Source organism: Sus scrofa, chromosome 5 (genome assembly GCF_000003025.6).
Source record: "Sus scrofa isolate TJ Tabasco breed Duroc chromosome 5, Sscrofa11.1, whole genome shotgun sequence".
Classification (NCBI taxonomy): domain Eukaryota; kingdom Metazoa; phylum Chordata; class Mammalia; order Artiodactyla; family Suidae; genus Sus; species Sus scrofa.
This window is the reverse complement of record NC_010447.5, coordinates 5,183,445-5,199,471: the sequence shown is the minus strand read 5'-3', so window position 1 is coordinate 5,199,471 and position 16,027 is coordinate 5,183,445. Positions and strand designations below refer to the sequence as shown.

Sequence of the window (16,027 nt, the reverse complement as noted above, 5' to 3'; positions counted from 1 at the left end):
CAGTGGCAGGACAGACTGAAATCCCCTGCAACCGAAGAAAAGGTGATGGTTCTGAGACATTCCTGCCAAAGATGCAAGCCGGAATCTGGCCATCAGAGGACAGCCAAGGAGCCCAAGCTGGGGACACTCTACAAGATAACAGGCCTGCGAGCTTCACCACAGTGCGCCGGTCCTGAAGACCAAGGAAAGGCTGAAGAACTGCCCTCGACGAAAGGAGACTTGCCAAATGCACCGCCAGATCTGACCTGGGGCCTGGGGCTGAGACGCAGGCGTGAGGTGAAGTTAACGTCCTTATCGTGACGGCTGGAGGGCGGGTGTACGGAACAGTCCCTGTTTTAAGGAAATATACACTGAAATATTTGAAGAAACGGAGCAGCTTACTCCTAAATGGCTTAGGGGAAGAACAAATGTTCTCTGCACTGTACTTCCAACTTGTCTGTAACTTTGCGATTGCTTTTTTTTAAATGATAAAGCAGAAGAAGTTGTGGCACAGAAAGCTCTTAACAGACTAACCTCCCACAGACAACACCCATAACCTCTGTCAAAATACAAAAAATAACTATCGAAAGGCTCTGGATGGGATTTCCCGGTGTGGCTCAGCTGTAACAACCCCAACCAGTATCCATGAGGACTGGGGTTCGATGCCTGGCCTTGCTCAGTGGGTTAAGGATCCAACATTGCCGTGAGCTATAGTGTAGGTCGCAGATGCAGCTCAGATCCCAAGTTGCTGTGGCTGTGGTGTAGGCCAGCAGCTGTAGCTCCGATTCAACCCCTAGCCTGAGAACTTCCATATGCCATGGGTGAAGCCCTAAAAAAGAAAAACAAAAAATTAATAAAAGACTAGGAGTTCCTGTAGTGGCTCAGTGGTTAACGAACCCAACTGGTACCAGGAGGTTGTAGGTTCGATCCCTGGCCTTAAGCAGTGGACTAAGGATCCGGCATTGCCTTGAGCTGTGTAGCTCACAGGTGCAGCTCGGATCCCACGTGGCTGTGGCTGTGGTGTAGGCCAGCAGCTGTAGCTCCGATTGGACCCCTAGCCCCGGAACCTCCATATGCTGCAGGTGCGGCCCTAAAAAGACAAAAGACAAAAAATAAAAATAAATTTAAAGTAAAAAATAACACAATAAAGGCTCTGGGTAGTGAAAGAAAGCAGGCAGATTTTGAAGGAAGTCAGAACTTAGCAGAAGGGACACGTATGGAGGGAGTTTCCTGTTCTTGATGGCTTTGTACCTAAGAGCAGGGCGCAGTCAGTGCCCAGAACAAAGTGCCTAACCACCCCCCCAAAAAAACCCAGTGTTTTTCTGGCCGGGAGAACCATCAGACTGAGCCCAAAGCAACCACAGCCATTAAAAATGCGGAGGGAATCTGATGCAGGAGAGAGACGGAGGAGGAGACCCGTCCCTGGGGACATGCTCCGTCCATGCTTCCAGCTGACGCCTGAACCACGCCTGTGCAGACCAGAGTCCCAGCTGAAGGCAAAAGGGCCGAACCGAGATGTGACAACGGCCCACTGCAGGCAAGGCAGAATTTGCAGCGGAACAGCTTACCAGAGCAAGAGCACCAAAAGCCTTGGAGGAAAGCAACAGAATCCAGGGTCTCCGCAGCGCAGCACACACAAGGTTTAGCCCTGCGCTGTCTAGTCAGCCACCTCTCGTGACTCCTGAGCCCTTGAAACGCGGCAAGCGCAGTGGATGAACGGAATCGTTGGCTACGTTTAATGTAAATTAACTTCAATTCTAAAATTAACTCCATTTTGGGAAAACTTTTCAGTTTAAAATGACGAGGTATGTGAATCCAGTACTTCAACTGCAAATGTTATGAAACCTAAATACAGATAAAGTATATCCCAGTGGAAATTTAGTGTTGGAATCAAGGCCCGCTGTAAATATGAAGCAATGCCAGGCTTCGCAGACTTAGGACACAGGAAAAAATGTAAAATATCTTACCACCACTTTTAAAATCCTGATTGCTCTTAGGGAGGAAATAAAACAAGGCATAAAAAGACAAAAAAATCAGCATAACCCAGCCAAATCCAGACTTGCAGACTCCTTCTTATGGAACAGACTGAGGTCCATCAAACAAAGAGAGCCACAAAGACAAGGCTAAAGATGACACAGTATTCCCAAATACCAACCACGGACTACAGGACTCAGCAAAAACGACCCCTATCTTTAAAAACCAAGCACTCCCCTTCACGGGGGAGGAGGAGGGTGGGTGGGCGTGCCCCCCCCCCCCACAGATGGGGGGAACGGAGTCTTGCTTGCTCAGAGCTCCCGACCACTCCGTTGGTCAATAAACTCTGCTTGCAATCTCACGGCCCCAGCCTCTGCCTCCTTCTTCCCCACCATTCCAACAATTACATGTTGAAATGAGAAAAGATTTTGGATATATTTGGTTAAAGTAAAATATTATTAAAATTAGCTTCAGATTCCGTCGTGGCGCAGTGTTAACGAATCGACTAGAACATAGTTGCGGTTCACTCCTGCCTTGCTCATGGGTTAAGATCCGTTCGTGAGCTGTGTGTAGGTTCAGATGCGCTCGATCCCGTTGTGTGGCTGGCTGGTGCTACAGCTCGATTCCCTAGCCTGGACTCCATATGCCACCCCGATGCCCCACATTAGCTTCCTTTTTTTTATTTTTGTAATGAAGCTATTAGAAAATTTAAAATTACATATGCGGCTCACATGACATTTCTTCTGAATAGAACTGGTCTTGGATATTATCCAAATACACTCAGAAATGAAGAACCAGGAGTCCCTCATGGCTCAGTGGGTTAAGGATCCAGCATTGTCACTGCTGTGACTCTGGTTATAGCTGTGGTGCAGGTTTGATCCCTGGCTCAGGAATTCCACATGCAGCAGGAACAAAAAAAAAAAAAGAAAGAACCAGAGAAATGTGATCCTTCTCAAGGGAAAAAAATAATCAAAGCAGGCCAACCCTGAAACGACCCAGACGTTAGAATTACCAGACAAGGACTTTTTTTTTTTTGCTTTTTTTTTTCTTCTTTTTTTTTGCTTTTTAGGGCCACACTTGTGGCATATGGAAGTTCCCAGGCTAGGGGTCCAATCGGAACTGCAGCTGCCGGCCTACACCACAGCCACAGCAACACAGGATCCAAGCCACAGCTGCGACCTACACCACAGCTCACAGCAACACCAGATCCTTAACCCACTGAGCGAGGCCAGGGATCCTGCATCCTCATGGATACTAGTCAGATTCGTTACCACTGAACCACGATGGGAACTCCACCAGACAAGAACTTTTAAGCAGCTATTTTAACTGTGCTCAGTGAGTTAAAAGAAACATGTCCATAATTGAAAGAAAAACAAAGAAATCTAAACAGATAAATAGAAATTACTAAAAAAATAACAAAATGAAATTCTAGAACTGAAAAATACAATGTCTAAAATTTAAAATGTTCCCCAAATGGGCTTACTAGCAGAATGGAGATGCTAAGATGGAGTCAGTGAACTTGAGGATAGATCAAAGGATATTATCCAATCTGAAAAATGCAGAGGAAATATTTTAACTATTTTTTAAAAATGAACCGAGCCGAGGGGTCTGTAGGACAATACCAAAATGCCTGAGAGGGAAGATGAGATAGAAAAAAATATTTAAAGACATAATAGCTGAAAACCCTCAAATGGCTCCACACTGAGTTGAGCATACAGTTGATGCTCAATAACTACTCAAGGGAAGAACAATGGCAAACACTAAGTTTCAAAACAGAAGCTGACCAGATACTCTTTATATGGAAGCCTCGAAAAAGTCAGCTACAAGAAGTCTCCTGTGGCACAGCAAGTTAAGGATCCAGCACTCACTGCTGCAGCAATGGCACCAGCTGCAATGGCAGTGGGGGTTCTCGTGGGCTCGGTCCTGGGGCCTGGAAACTTCCACAAGCTTTGGGTGCAGCAAAAAACAAAAACAAACAAACAAACCTCAGTAAAAAATAAAAAAGAAAATGATTGCAATAGGGCTACATAAGCACATGACGATTGTCCCAAATCTGCCCAAATTTAACTGTGACGAATTCAACTTTATTCGGGACAGTGAGAGGGAAAGCTAGGCCAGGTTACATGCTCCTGACATCTCCAGCATCTCCTCTGCAGTGGGTGATTCTAGGTCTTCCCTGCACCGTACCTGAGCCAGAATGTCCTGAAACTGTTCTCTCGTGAGAGGCAGCAGGAAGTCTGCGATGACCCTTCTCAGTTCATTCTTCGACACCGTCCTGTCGTTACCGGTGTCGAGCAGGTGGAAGGCTTTCTTCAAGTCATCTCCTTTGTTGGTAATGCTTTGAAATAAAATCCGTTTAACATCTAAGGATGACAGTATCGGATTGGCCATAGCTGTGGCTATAAAAGAGAGACAGCTGTTTATTAAACGCACTGAAAGCTGAGATACTAACACCACTTCACTGTGTACTACCATCACACCAAAATCAAAAACGGCATTTCTTCTGCTACGTCTAGCTGTGCAAGTAGATGACCTGCAATGACAAATCTGAAGTCTTTTTTTACCTCTGAAAGTTACATTTCAATCAATATAATATAATAACATTAGAAAGGGGAAAAAAACAGGAGCTCACATATCTGGTGTGGGTGGCTGGGTGAGTGGTGAGAAAGGGAGTGTTGGAAGGTGTAGCCGATGGTATCTATTTTTCTCTTTACGTCTGCACCGGCAGCATAGAGAAGTTCCTGGGCTACGTGTTGAATGGGAGCTGCAGTTGTGGCCTAGAGGAGATGCATGGGAGCCGCAGGGAAGCCCGCCAGGCAGCTCGGGGGGAAGAGGGGCTTTCGGACACTGACTTTTAAGGGCGTGCAATTCCTACACTCAAAAAAAATTTCTGGGAGTTCCCGTCGTGGCGCAGTGGTTAACGAATCCGACTAGGAACCATGAGGTTGCGGGTTCGGTCCCTGCCCTTGCTCAGTGGGTTAACGATCCGGCGTTGCCGTGAGCTGTGGTGTAGGTTGCAGACGCGGCTCGGATCCCGAGTTGCTGTGGCTCTGGCGTAGGCCGGTGGCTACAGCTCCGATTCAACCCCTAGCCTGGGAACCTCCATATGCCGCGGGAGCGGCCCAAGAAATAGCTACAACAACAACAACAAAAAGACAAAAGACAAAAAAAAAAAAAAAAAAAAAATTTCTGGAGATCCCTACGTGGCTCAGTGGAAATGAATCTGACTAGCATCCAGGAGGGTGCAGGTTTGATCCCTGGCCTCGCCCAGTGGGTTAAGGACCCAGTGTTGCCATGAGCTGTGGTGTAGGTTGCAGATACAGCTTGGATCCCACATTGCTGTAGCTGTGGGGCAGGCTGGCAGCTGTAGCTCCAATTCAACCCCTAGCTTGGGAATCTCCATATACCACAGGTGTGGCCCTTAAAAAAAAAGAAAAGAAAAGAAAAAAAAGAATTTCTGAGCACCTATCGTATTTCAGCTGCTGCTCTAGACACTGAAGATGACTGCAGTGAGTAAGATGGGAAGGTCTCCTCTTGGAAAGCTTAGACTCTGGAGGGAGAAACAAGACAAGAAACAGAAAAGTCGGTAAGATAAACAGATACGCTATAGGTCGTGCCAGGAGCCGCACAGGCAGCAGGACAGAAAGAGCTGGAGGGCAGCTGGGGAGCTGTTTTGGTGGAGCCGTGGGACAGGGAGAGCCTCTAGGATTTGATGAGCTGAAGCCAGAATGAGAAAGGGGACCGGCCCGCTGACAGCTGGGGGAAGCATGTCCTCGACAGGGAGCATGGCCTCCGGTAGAGCCCCAGGCAGGGGGAGCCTGATGCGAGCAGGAGGGCTGGAGGCCGGGGTGGACGGCGGTGAGCAGTGAGTGAGACGGCGGGCAGTGATGGCCGAGATCAGGGTGGGCGTGGGCGATGCCCCAGGTGCCCGCACGAGGGCCGGTTTTCTCTCCGAGGCCAACAGGAAGCTCAGGAGAGTTTAAGCAGTAGGTTATTGTATTACACATCCCTCTGGCTTCCAGGAAGAGTGTAGATTATAGAGGGACCAGAATGAGGCGAGGAGACCCCGAGAGGAGGCAAATCCAAGCCTCCAAGAGGAGGTGATGTGGGGACGTGTGTAACACAATCACTTGGTTGTACAACAGAAATGATCACAACCTTGTGAATCAACGAGACGCCAACAAAGCTTAAAAAAATAAACAATAAATAAATAAAAGAGGTGATTGTGGCTTGAACCAGGTGTCACCCTGGACGTGGTGGTAGGGGGCGCTGCGGAGATTCCAGATACAACCTAGAAACGAAGCTGACAAGGTCTTGCTGACAGATGGGCTGGCAAGGTAGCAGGGCGGGGGGGGCACAAAGAGAAAATGAAATCAAGGATAATTCCCTGCCCTTGAGGAACTAGCTACAGGACGGTGCCCTTTACCAGGATGGAGAACGCTGGGCACCGAGAGAGGTTCGACCTGCTCAAGCTGGAGATGCCAGATGAAGTCCAAGTGGACAGGGCGGGGCGGTGACTGCAGATTCGACCTGGGGCTTGGGACGGAGGCCCCAGGGGACCTGCTGTCTGTTACAGGCGGTGTTTGGGGACCTGGGGGAGGGCAGGCAGGCAGAGAGGAACTGGGCACAGAGCCTGGGGGAGCAGGAGGGACTTCAATCTCCCACAAGAACCCCGAGGATGCCTGACGTGCGGGGTCCCTCCCTGCTGCCCTCACTGGTTCTAACTGTGGCTTTGACCCTCAGCAGCCGCTGACCGACAAGGCGCAGCCTCGGGACCCCTGAGCAGCTGGCGAAGAGCGCTTGCCCCGGGGCCCGTGCAGCCCGGAACCCCTGCTCCTGACACCACAGAGGGACCCCTTGTTCATCTCTGTCTCCATCTCGAAATCTTCTTTCAGACTTTTCATGGGTATTTTCAGTTGCTTTCCAAGAAGCCCCATCTTGGCAGTCGATAATTCTAATTCTAAAGTGTCAGAAAATATTGCTTTGAAATGATCCGAATTTACCTGAAGGAAAACTTTTTCTTTCACAAGGCTAATGCAACTTCTGAGGTTTAAAATGGAAGCAGGAGCCAAACGCGCATAACCTGCTATAATCTCTCTGCAGGGGAATCCGACAAAACGTCCTACATCTGTTTACGGCACAGAAAGTCACAGCAGGCTGTCACTCTGACCCTAACAATGAGACCAAGTGGATAAGCTAAAAGAGAGAGGGTTTTTGAAGATGGTCGGAAAACAGGATGCAAAGAAACTAAATTTTGGGTTCTCCTTGGAGAGAAACCAAACCAGTCACTCCTTGGAGAGAAAAGACCCATCACTCTGCATCCATTCAGAGCCTTGGGGAGAGAAGCAAGCTTATTCTAGCCACAAGTACAGAGAAACCTGTCACCAACTGCTTAGTAGCCGCATGGACCAGTCCCGTGGATTTGCAGCCTGAGAGCCTCAGTCACACAGCCGGCCTGCACCTGTCCTCGTGGGTCCTCGTCCGTGGCGTAGGTGGCACCCCAGGGCTGGGAGCGAGGCAGGTGAGCTGCAAGACACACCCGAGCATGCAGGGTCTTCCTAAGTGTCAGGCAGCTGCTCGCCAAGGCTGAGGACAGACCGGAGGCAAATCCCTCTGAAGCACACAAAGCCCTCACCAGGGGCACCTCCGTGGCCCACTCAACTGGAGGCAGGGTGGCAGGGCACAGGGAGACCTCCCGAAGCAAGGGGAGGAGCTGCAGGACAAAGACAGCTCCCCAGAAACACCCACAAAGTGGCAGGAAGGCTGTCAAGCAGAGCTCCCCTGGGATGCCAAGCTGGCAGCCGGACCGTGGAGCAGAGCTGGATGGAGTCTCAGCAGCGCTCAGATCTCCACTGAAAAGAAGTGTGTGTACCAAGGGGTCACCTGAATCTAAGCGAACTGCAGCCAAATCCAGACTCGGCTCAACTGAGAGATTACACAGCCAGCCCACCTTATCCGCAGCCCGAGCGGAAAAGGGGCGTCCCTTTTTCCTACCGGTAATTATGATTTACTTCTGTGTCTACTCTTTCTTTACACAACTGTCTAGCGTTAACTCTTTCTAAATTGCCAGACAATGGAACTGAGAAACGGTGACCTGATTAATAAGAGCAAAAACAATCATCACAAGACCCACGGGGAGAACAGATGTAAAAACGCTCAGGTCTTTAAGAAAGACAAACGCGTTAAAGAGATGAAGGGAAAACTGACAACACGCTGAACGTGTGGGGCATTTCAGCAAAGAGGTGGAAACTGGTTTCTCACGGTACATGAAAAAGCTAGAAATGATGAAAAAAAAAAAAAAGCTACCAAAGTGATGAACTCATTTGCTTAACAGTAGACTCTGTACCCAGTAGAAGAAAGGATGCAACGTCGGGTCAATAGAAATTATTCCAACGGAAACAGAAACACACAGCAAAAAACACTTTTTTTTTTTTTTTGTCTTTTTGCTATTTCTTGGGCCGCTCCTGCGGCATATGGAGGTTCCCAGGCTAGGGGTTGAATCGGAGCTGCAGCCGCCGGCCTACGCCAGAGCCACAGCAACGCAGGATCTGAGCCTCGTCTGCGACCTACACCACAGCTCACGGCAACGCCGGATCGTTAACCCACTGAGCAAGGTCAGGGACCGAACCCGCAACCTCATGGTTCCTAGTCGGATTCGTTAACCACTGCGCCACTATGGGAACTCCTTTTATTTATATATATAAATTTTATTTAGAAAAGAAAAAATAGCCCAGTGTATTAAAAACAAAAAAAACAAACAAAACAACACCAAGGAGTTCCCGTCGTGGCGCAGTTAGTTTTATCTTGCGAGTGTGAAGGCCCTTTAACCCAGGAATCCCACGCCGCCCCATCCAGGAAGCTGGTTAACTAAGATACGTCCAGAGTGTACTGTGGGTGTGGCACGACGGCGCTGGAGCGGATTCATTATTGATGATAAATGTTGGTGTTGGAAATTGCCAGTTATCCCCCCAACATCCGTTCGCCCCTCCTTCCTGAGACGGGGCAGACACGGCCATCTGAAAGAGTCGGTGTTCCCCGGCTCCCTGGGAGACACCTGTGGCCTCGTCATTAGAGTCTCTCGGATGGTAGGAGAGCGCAGGTGGCTTGTGTGACCTCTGACTAGCGAGCCTTTCCTCCACTTTCAAGGCAAAACCCCGTCTCTCCGTGCATTAGGTCCCCTGAGGCCCTCCGGCCCCGCAGGCTGGGTGCTCACGGAGCTTGGGCCTCGCTCTGCGGGAATTCCTCCTCTCCCCTCCAGACCCCGGGCTCCTCCAGGCAGACCCGCCGCTGGACCCGTCTCCCCATCCTCAGGACCTAGGACAGTGCTCGCCACACACGAGGGCTCAGAAAACATCTGTGAGGGAGGCGAGAACAACGAAAAGCCAGATACTTGGGGGAAATTATAATGTCAAATTTTATTACTTTAAAGCCGAGTGAGCCAAATACGGTAAACCTTTACGTCTGCACAAAACCCGATGCTGTTTCCTGCAGCTTTATTCATCACTGCCAAGCAGGAGAGCAACGAAAATGTCCTTCAGGTGTGAATAACCTGCTGCACATCCACTCAAGAGGATGTTATCCAGAGATAAAAAGAAATGAACTATCACATCGCGAAAAGACACGAAGGAGCCTTGAGTGCATATTGGTAACTGAAAGAAGCCAATCTGAAAAGGCTACGGATGCTATGATTCCAATGAAACGACCCTCCGAAAAAGGCAAAACGAGGGAGACAGTAAGGAAACCAGCGGTTGCCTGCAATTAGGGAGAAGGAGGGGTGCACAGGCAGAGCACAGGGGCCTGGGGCCGTGAGCTGTTTGCAGGACGCGGTAACGCTGGACACATGTCATGATACGTGTATCAAAGCCCGGAGAAGGCACAGCCCAGAGAACGTGGCTCATCAACAGAAAGGACGATGGCACAAGAAGGCAAACGTTAGTGATGAGGGCAAGTGGGGACGCAGGGAGGAGCTGGACGGGGCCTCGCTGTTGTGGGGCTCAGTTTTTCTGTAAACTGGAAACGGCTCAACAGCAAAGTCTATTAATTAAGAACACACTAAAAATTAAAAGATCACAATTACGAGGACATCTTTGCAACCCAAGCAAAAATCTCAATACTTTCCCAAGTCAAACAAAATTAAGAAAAAATTGAGCGAGGCAGTGTGTGAGATAACAGACTGGTTCATGCCATGGATCCTGGAATCACACATCAGGGTTCAAATCCCAACACTGCCACCTAGCTTGATCAACCTGTGTCTCAGGTTCCCCACAAAGAAAACAGGGACGATAAAAGAACTCCGTTCCCAGCTTTGTCATGAGGATTAAGCGACGTGCAGCTTTGGTACAGAGTTTAGCACATACTAAGCATGCAGAATGGTATCTACGTTAGTTTTATCGGCTCAGGGTTACTCACTTGAAGAAGGTGTGGACATATTTGGAAACCATTCCTTGAATACACTCTACACGGCGAAGAGTGGGGTCTCAAACGTGTGATTTCTGCGGGTGAGGACCCAAAGTGCGCTGATGCGGTACGGCCGCCATCCTGCACATTCAATCCCTGTGATATAAAAGAAAATAAGTTACATGAGCTTCCAGCACATATTACAAATGAGGCCAACCTCCTCTCTCTTCCTTTTCTGAAAGGGCAGCTGGAAGCTGTAAAAATGCTGCTAGTCATGACCTTCTTGCCAAGGTTTCAAAGACTAATCTTAAAATAAACACAAAATCCCGACTGCAGACACCTTGTTTTTATAACAGATCCAATAATCTTCAAAAATGGGAAAACAAAGAGAGGCATCTGCAGAGAAGAATCCACCTGCACCTCAACCACCACTGACTCATTCCTTAGGAAGGCAAAGAGGGTGGGGAGTTTAGGATCTCTGAGCGCCCCTGAAGTGCCTCACTGCACATCCGACACGCAGGGCAGAGCTGGGGACGAGAGCACCAAAAATGCGAGAGTAAGGACCTCTGAAAATCCTCTCCAAAAAAGTAATGAAAACACTGGCAAAGACTCTTAGAATCAGCCGTTTCCGAACTCCGTGAATTAACCAAAGGTTTGTAGCAATCTGGGGAGCACTTATTCACCAAAGATGCCAGAATCTCGGAGAACGTCATTTCATTGCATTTTGACTTCCCCAGTTCCCATCTCCCCTCACCCCCAAATCTGCAGGAGCCTGGAAACCAATACCCTGCAATCACAGGGAAACTCGGCAGCATGCGAGTCACCGGAAGGGGAAGAACAGGGTTGGAGCTCCTTCAAAGCCCCCTTATCAGAACATTTGCATTGTGTGCCTTACCTGTGGCTCTCTGAAAGACCCCACTCACACAGCTGTCTTTATTTGAACTGGTTCAGAGCTTGCCCAGTCAGAACAAGCTACTGTTAAAAGATGTTTGCTGAAAAAAATTCAGGGGCAACTGTTTAAAATTTCAGCTGCATGGAAGTCCCGTTGTGGTTCAGTGGTAATGAACCCAACTAGTATCTGTGAGGATGTGGGTTCAATTTCTGGCTTTGCTCAGTGGGTTAAGGATCTGGCATTGCCATGAGCTGTGGTGTAGGTTGCAGACGTGGCTCAGATCCTGAGTTGCTGTGGCTGTGGTGTAGGCTGGCAGCTACAGCTCCAATTCAAACCCTAGCCTGGGAACTTCCATATGCCACAGGTACGGCCCTAAAAAGACAAAGAAATGAAAAGAAAAGATCAAAGTATGTTCTCCAACCACACTGGAGTGAAATTAAAAATAAGTAACAAAAAATAGGTAATTCACAAATATGTGGAAATTAAACAACACACTCTTAACCAATGAGTCAAATAAAAAAAGTCGTAAGAGCAATTAGCAAATATTTTTAGGTGGGTGAAAACGAAGGCACAACATACCAGAACATATGGGATGCAGCTAAAGCAGTACTTAGAGTAAAAATTGTAGCTGTAAAAGCCTATATTAAAAATAAAATGTCAAATTATTAATTTAACCTTCTTTAAGAAACTTTAAAAATAAGAGTAAACTAAACCCAATGTGAGGAGAATGAAGGAAATAATAAAGATTAGAGCAGAAGTAAATAGAATCAAGAATAGAAAACAATAGAGAAAGCCAACAAAATTAAATTTGGCTCTTTATGGAGTTCCCATCATGGCTCAGTGGTTAACAAATCCAACTAGGGACCATGAGGTTTCGGGTTCAATCCCTGGCCTCGCTGAGCGGGTTAAGGATCTGGCATTGCCATGAGCTGTGGTGTAGGTCGCAGATGCAGCTCAGATCCCGAGTTTTGGTGGCTCTGGTGTAGGCCGGCAGCTACAGCTCCGATTAGACCCTTAGCCTGGGAACCTCCATATGCGGCAATTGTGGCCCTAGAAAAGACAAAAAAAAAAGTTGGCTCTTTATAAGATCAAAAAAAAAAAAAAGTTGGCTCTTTATAAGATCAGAAAATAGATAAATTTTTAGCTAGACTGATGAAGAAAAATGAGAAACACTCAAATTACTAAAATCAAGAATGAAAGAGACAGTTCTCTTATGACAAAGTGGGTAAAGGATCCAGAGTTGTCACTGAGACAGTGTGGGTCGCTGCTGTGGCAAGGGATCAATGCCTGGCTAGGAACTTCTGCCAGCCATGGGCACAGCCAAAAAAAAAAAAAAAAAGAGTACATCACTACTGACTTTACAAAGACCAAACAACAACAATAACAGAAAGGTGAAGGAATACTATTAACCATTAATTGCATACCAACAAATTATATAATACACATGAAATGGAATATTGTTTAGAAAGATGCAAGCTACTGAAACTGACTAAAAAGGAAACAGCACACCAGTCAGAACGGCATCATGAATAAGTCCACAAATAACAAATGCTGGAGAGGGTGTGGAGAAAAGGGAACCCCCCTGCACTGTTGGCAGGAATGTAAATCATTACCACCACTATGGAATAAGTATGGAGGCACCTCAGAATACTAAATATAGAACTACCATACGACCCAGCAATCCCACTCTTGGGCATATAAGAACAAAACTTTCACTAAAAAAGATACATGCACCCATATGTTCACTGCAGCACTATTCACAATAGCCAAGACATGGAAACAACCTAAATGTCCGCGGAGTAAGAAGATGTGGTATATATACACAATGGAATACTACTCAGCCATAAAAAAACACAAAATAATGCCATTTGCAGCAACATGGATGGAACTAGAGACTCTCTACCAAGTGAAGTATGTCAGAGAGAGAAAGACAAATATCATATGATATCACTTCTATCTGGAATGTAATATATGGCACAAAGGAACCTTTCCACAGAAAACAAACTCATGGACTTGGAGAGCAGGTTTGTCGTTGCTAAGGGGAGGGGAGGGAGTGGGATGGACTGGGAATTTGGGGTTAATAGATGCAAACTATTGCCTTTGGAGTGGATAAGCAATGAGATCCTGCTGTACAGCACTGGGAACTAGGTCTAGTCACTTGTGACAGAGCATGATGGAGGAAAATGTGAGAAAAGGAATATATATCTATGTGTGACTGGGTCACTTTGCTGTACAGTAGAAAATTGACAGAACACTGTAAACCAGCTATACCGGAAAAAATAAAAATCATTAGAAAGAAAGAAAGGAAGGAAGGAAGGAAGGAAGGAAGGAAGGAAGGAAGGAAAAGCATTTGATACAACGCTACCTGCAGAGGCCATGCTGGAAGAATCTGAGCAGCCCTGGGTAAGAAGAGACTTAGAAAGAATTTGTCCACATTAGACGTGTGTTAGAGAGATAAAGATGGCAAAGGGTTTCTTCCATTGTGGCTGCTCTAGAAGAGTAAGTGTTATCTGAGAGATTCATGCTAAGTAAACTAAAAAAAAAAAAAGAGAGAGAGAGAAACAGAAAATCTGAATAGACCTATAATAAGAGATTGAACTAGCAGTCAAAAAACTTCCCTTGTAAAAAAACCAAGACCAGATGGGTTCACTAGTGAATTCTACCAAATATTTAAAGAATAAGAATTAAAACCAATTCTTCGAAAACTTCCAAAAAACAGAATAGGAGAGAACTCTTCCCAACACATTCTGAGACCAGTATTACCTTGGTACCAAAACCGAAGACAACAGAAGAGAAAGCTAAAGGCTAAGGTTCCGTATGAACATAGGAAAAATCCTCAGCAAAGTACAAACACACTGAATCCAGCAACACATGAAAAGAATAAGAAAGCATGAACAAGTGGGATTTATTCCAGGAATACAAGAATGGCTGAACATATAAAAATCAGTGTCATATATACCACATTGACAAAATTAATAAAAAAAAACACATGATCATCTCGATTGATGCAGAAAATTCATAAACATGGGATGTCACAAGATCCTAGATTCTTGCATGATATAAACACTCAATAGACTAGAACTAGAAGCGAACTTCCTTGACCAGACAAAAAGCATCAATGAAAACCAGTTGTTATATTATACTTAATGATAAAAGAATAAAAGTAGTATAAATTTTCCCCTAAGAGCAGCAACAAGGCAAGGATGTCTATTCGCATTATAACATTGTACTTACTGAAGGTTCCAGCCAGGGCAATTAGGTAAGAAAAGAAATAAAAGGTATCCAGATGGGAGACTATTAAGTAAAACCATCTCTATTTGCCACTAACATGACTTTGAACATAGAAAATCCTTGGGAATACAGTCACACACACACACACACACACCTCTTAGAAATAATAAACCAGTAAGGTGTAGGATACAAGATCAATATACAAAAATCATTTTTAATTACATATACATACAAAAGTCAACTGTAGTTGTACACAACGGCAATGGATGCTCTGAAAATAAAATTAAAAATACAATTCCATTTACAATAGTATCAAAAAGAATAAAATACCTAACAGTAAACTTAAAAAGAAGTGCACAATTTGTACACAGAAACTACACCACATCACTGAAAGAAATTAAAGAAGATCTGAATAAGTGGAAAGACATCCCATGTTCATGGATAAGATTACAATATTCCCCAAACTGATCTAGAGATTCAACTTTAATGCTCATCAAAATCTCAGCTGCCTTTTGCTGAAATTGACAAGTTTATCCTAAAATTCATATAGAAATTCAAGAGATTGGCAGTTCCTATTGTGGTGCAGCGGAAACAAATCTGACTAGAAGCAAATCCGACTAGGAACCATGAGGTTGTGGGTTCGATCCCTGGCCTCGCTCAGTGGGTTAAGGATCCGGTGTTGCCATGAGCTGTGATGTAGGTTGCAGACGCAGCTCAGATCTGGTGTTGCTGTGGCTGTGGTGTAGGCCGGCAGCTATAGCTCCGATTGGACCCCTAGCCTGGGAACCTCCATATGCCATAGGTGTGACCCCATAAAGACAAAAAAAAAAAAAAAAAGACAAAAACAAAAGAAACCAAAAGAAAGAAAGAAACTCAAGAGATTGAGCACAGCAAAAACAACCTTTAAAAAATAAGTACAAAGCTATAGGATTTACACTTCCTGATTTAAAACTTAATACTAAACAAGAGTAGTCAAAGGATAGCAGGCCCAGAGGTAAACCTGGGCCTATGGTCAACAATCTCTAACAAAGGAGGCAAGAATATACAATCAAGACAGTCTCCTCGATAACTGGTGCTGGGAAAACTGGACAGCTACATGTAAAAGAATGAAATCAGAACACTCTCTAACACCACACACCACACACACAGAAATAAACTCAAAATGGATTAAAGACCTAGACATAAGGCCAGATATTTTAAAACTCTCAGAAGAAAACACAGGAGAACACTCTGACATAAATCACAGCAATTTTTGGACCCACCTCCTAGAGTAATGAAAATAAAACAAATAAATGGAACCTAATAAACTTAAAAGCTTTTGCACAGCAAAGGAAACAATTAAAAAAAAAAAAAAAGACAACCCACAGAATGGGAGAAAATCTTTGCAAACAAAGTGATCGACAAGGGATTAATCTACAAAATATACAAACATCTCATGCAGCTTTATATATTAAAAAAACCCAACCCAAATGTATATATGTATGTGTGACTGGGTCACTTTGCTGTACAGCAGAAAACTGACAGAACACTGTAAACCAACTATAATGGAAAAAA

General features: G+C 45.7%; 1 protein-coding gene across 1 annotated transcript in view; it reads right to left on the bottom strand.

Annotated features, from left to right (window-relative positions):
- EFCAB6 (EF-hand calcium binding domain 6) overlaps nucleotides 1-16,027 on the bottom strand; it is a 241,137-nt gene that overhangs the window by 208,659 nt on the left and 16,451 nt on the right. Inside the window, 2 exon segments of the mRNA XM_021091409.1 lie at nucleotides 4,141-4,352; nucleotides 10,363-10,506. Of these exon segments, the coding sequence (XP_020947068.1) occupies nucleotides 4,141-4,352; nucleotides 10,363-10,381 (231 nt within the window). The 5' untranslated portion in view covers nucleotides 10,382-10,506.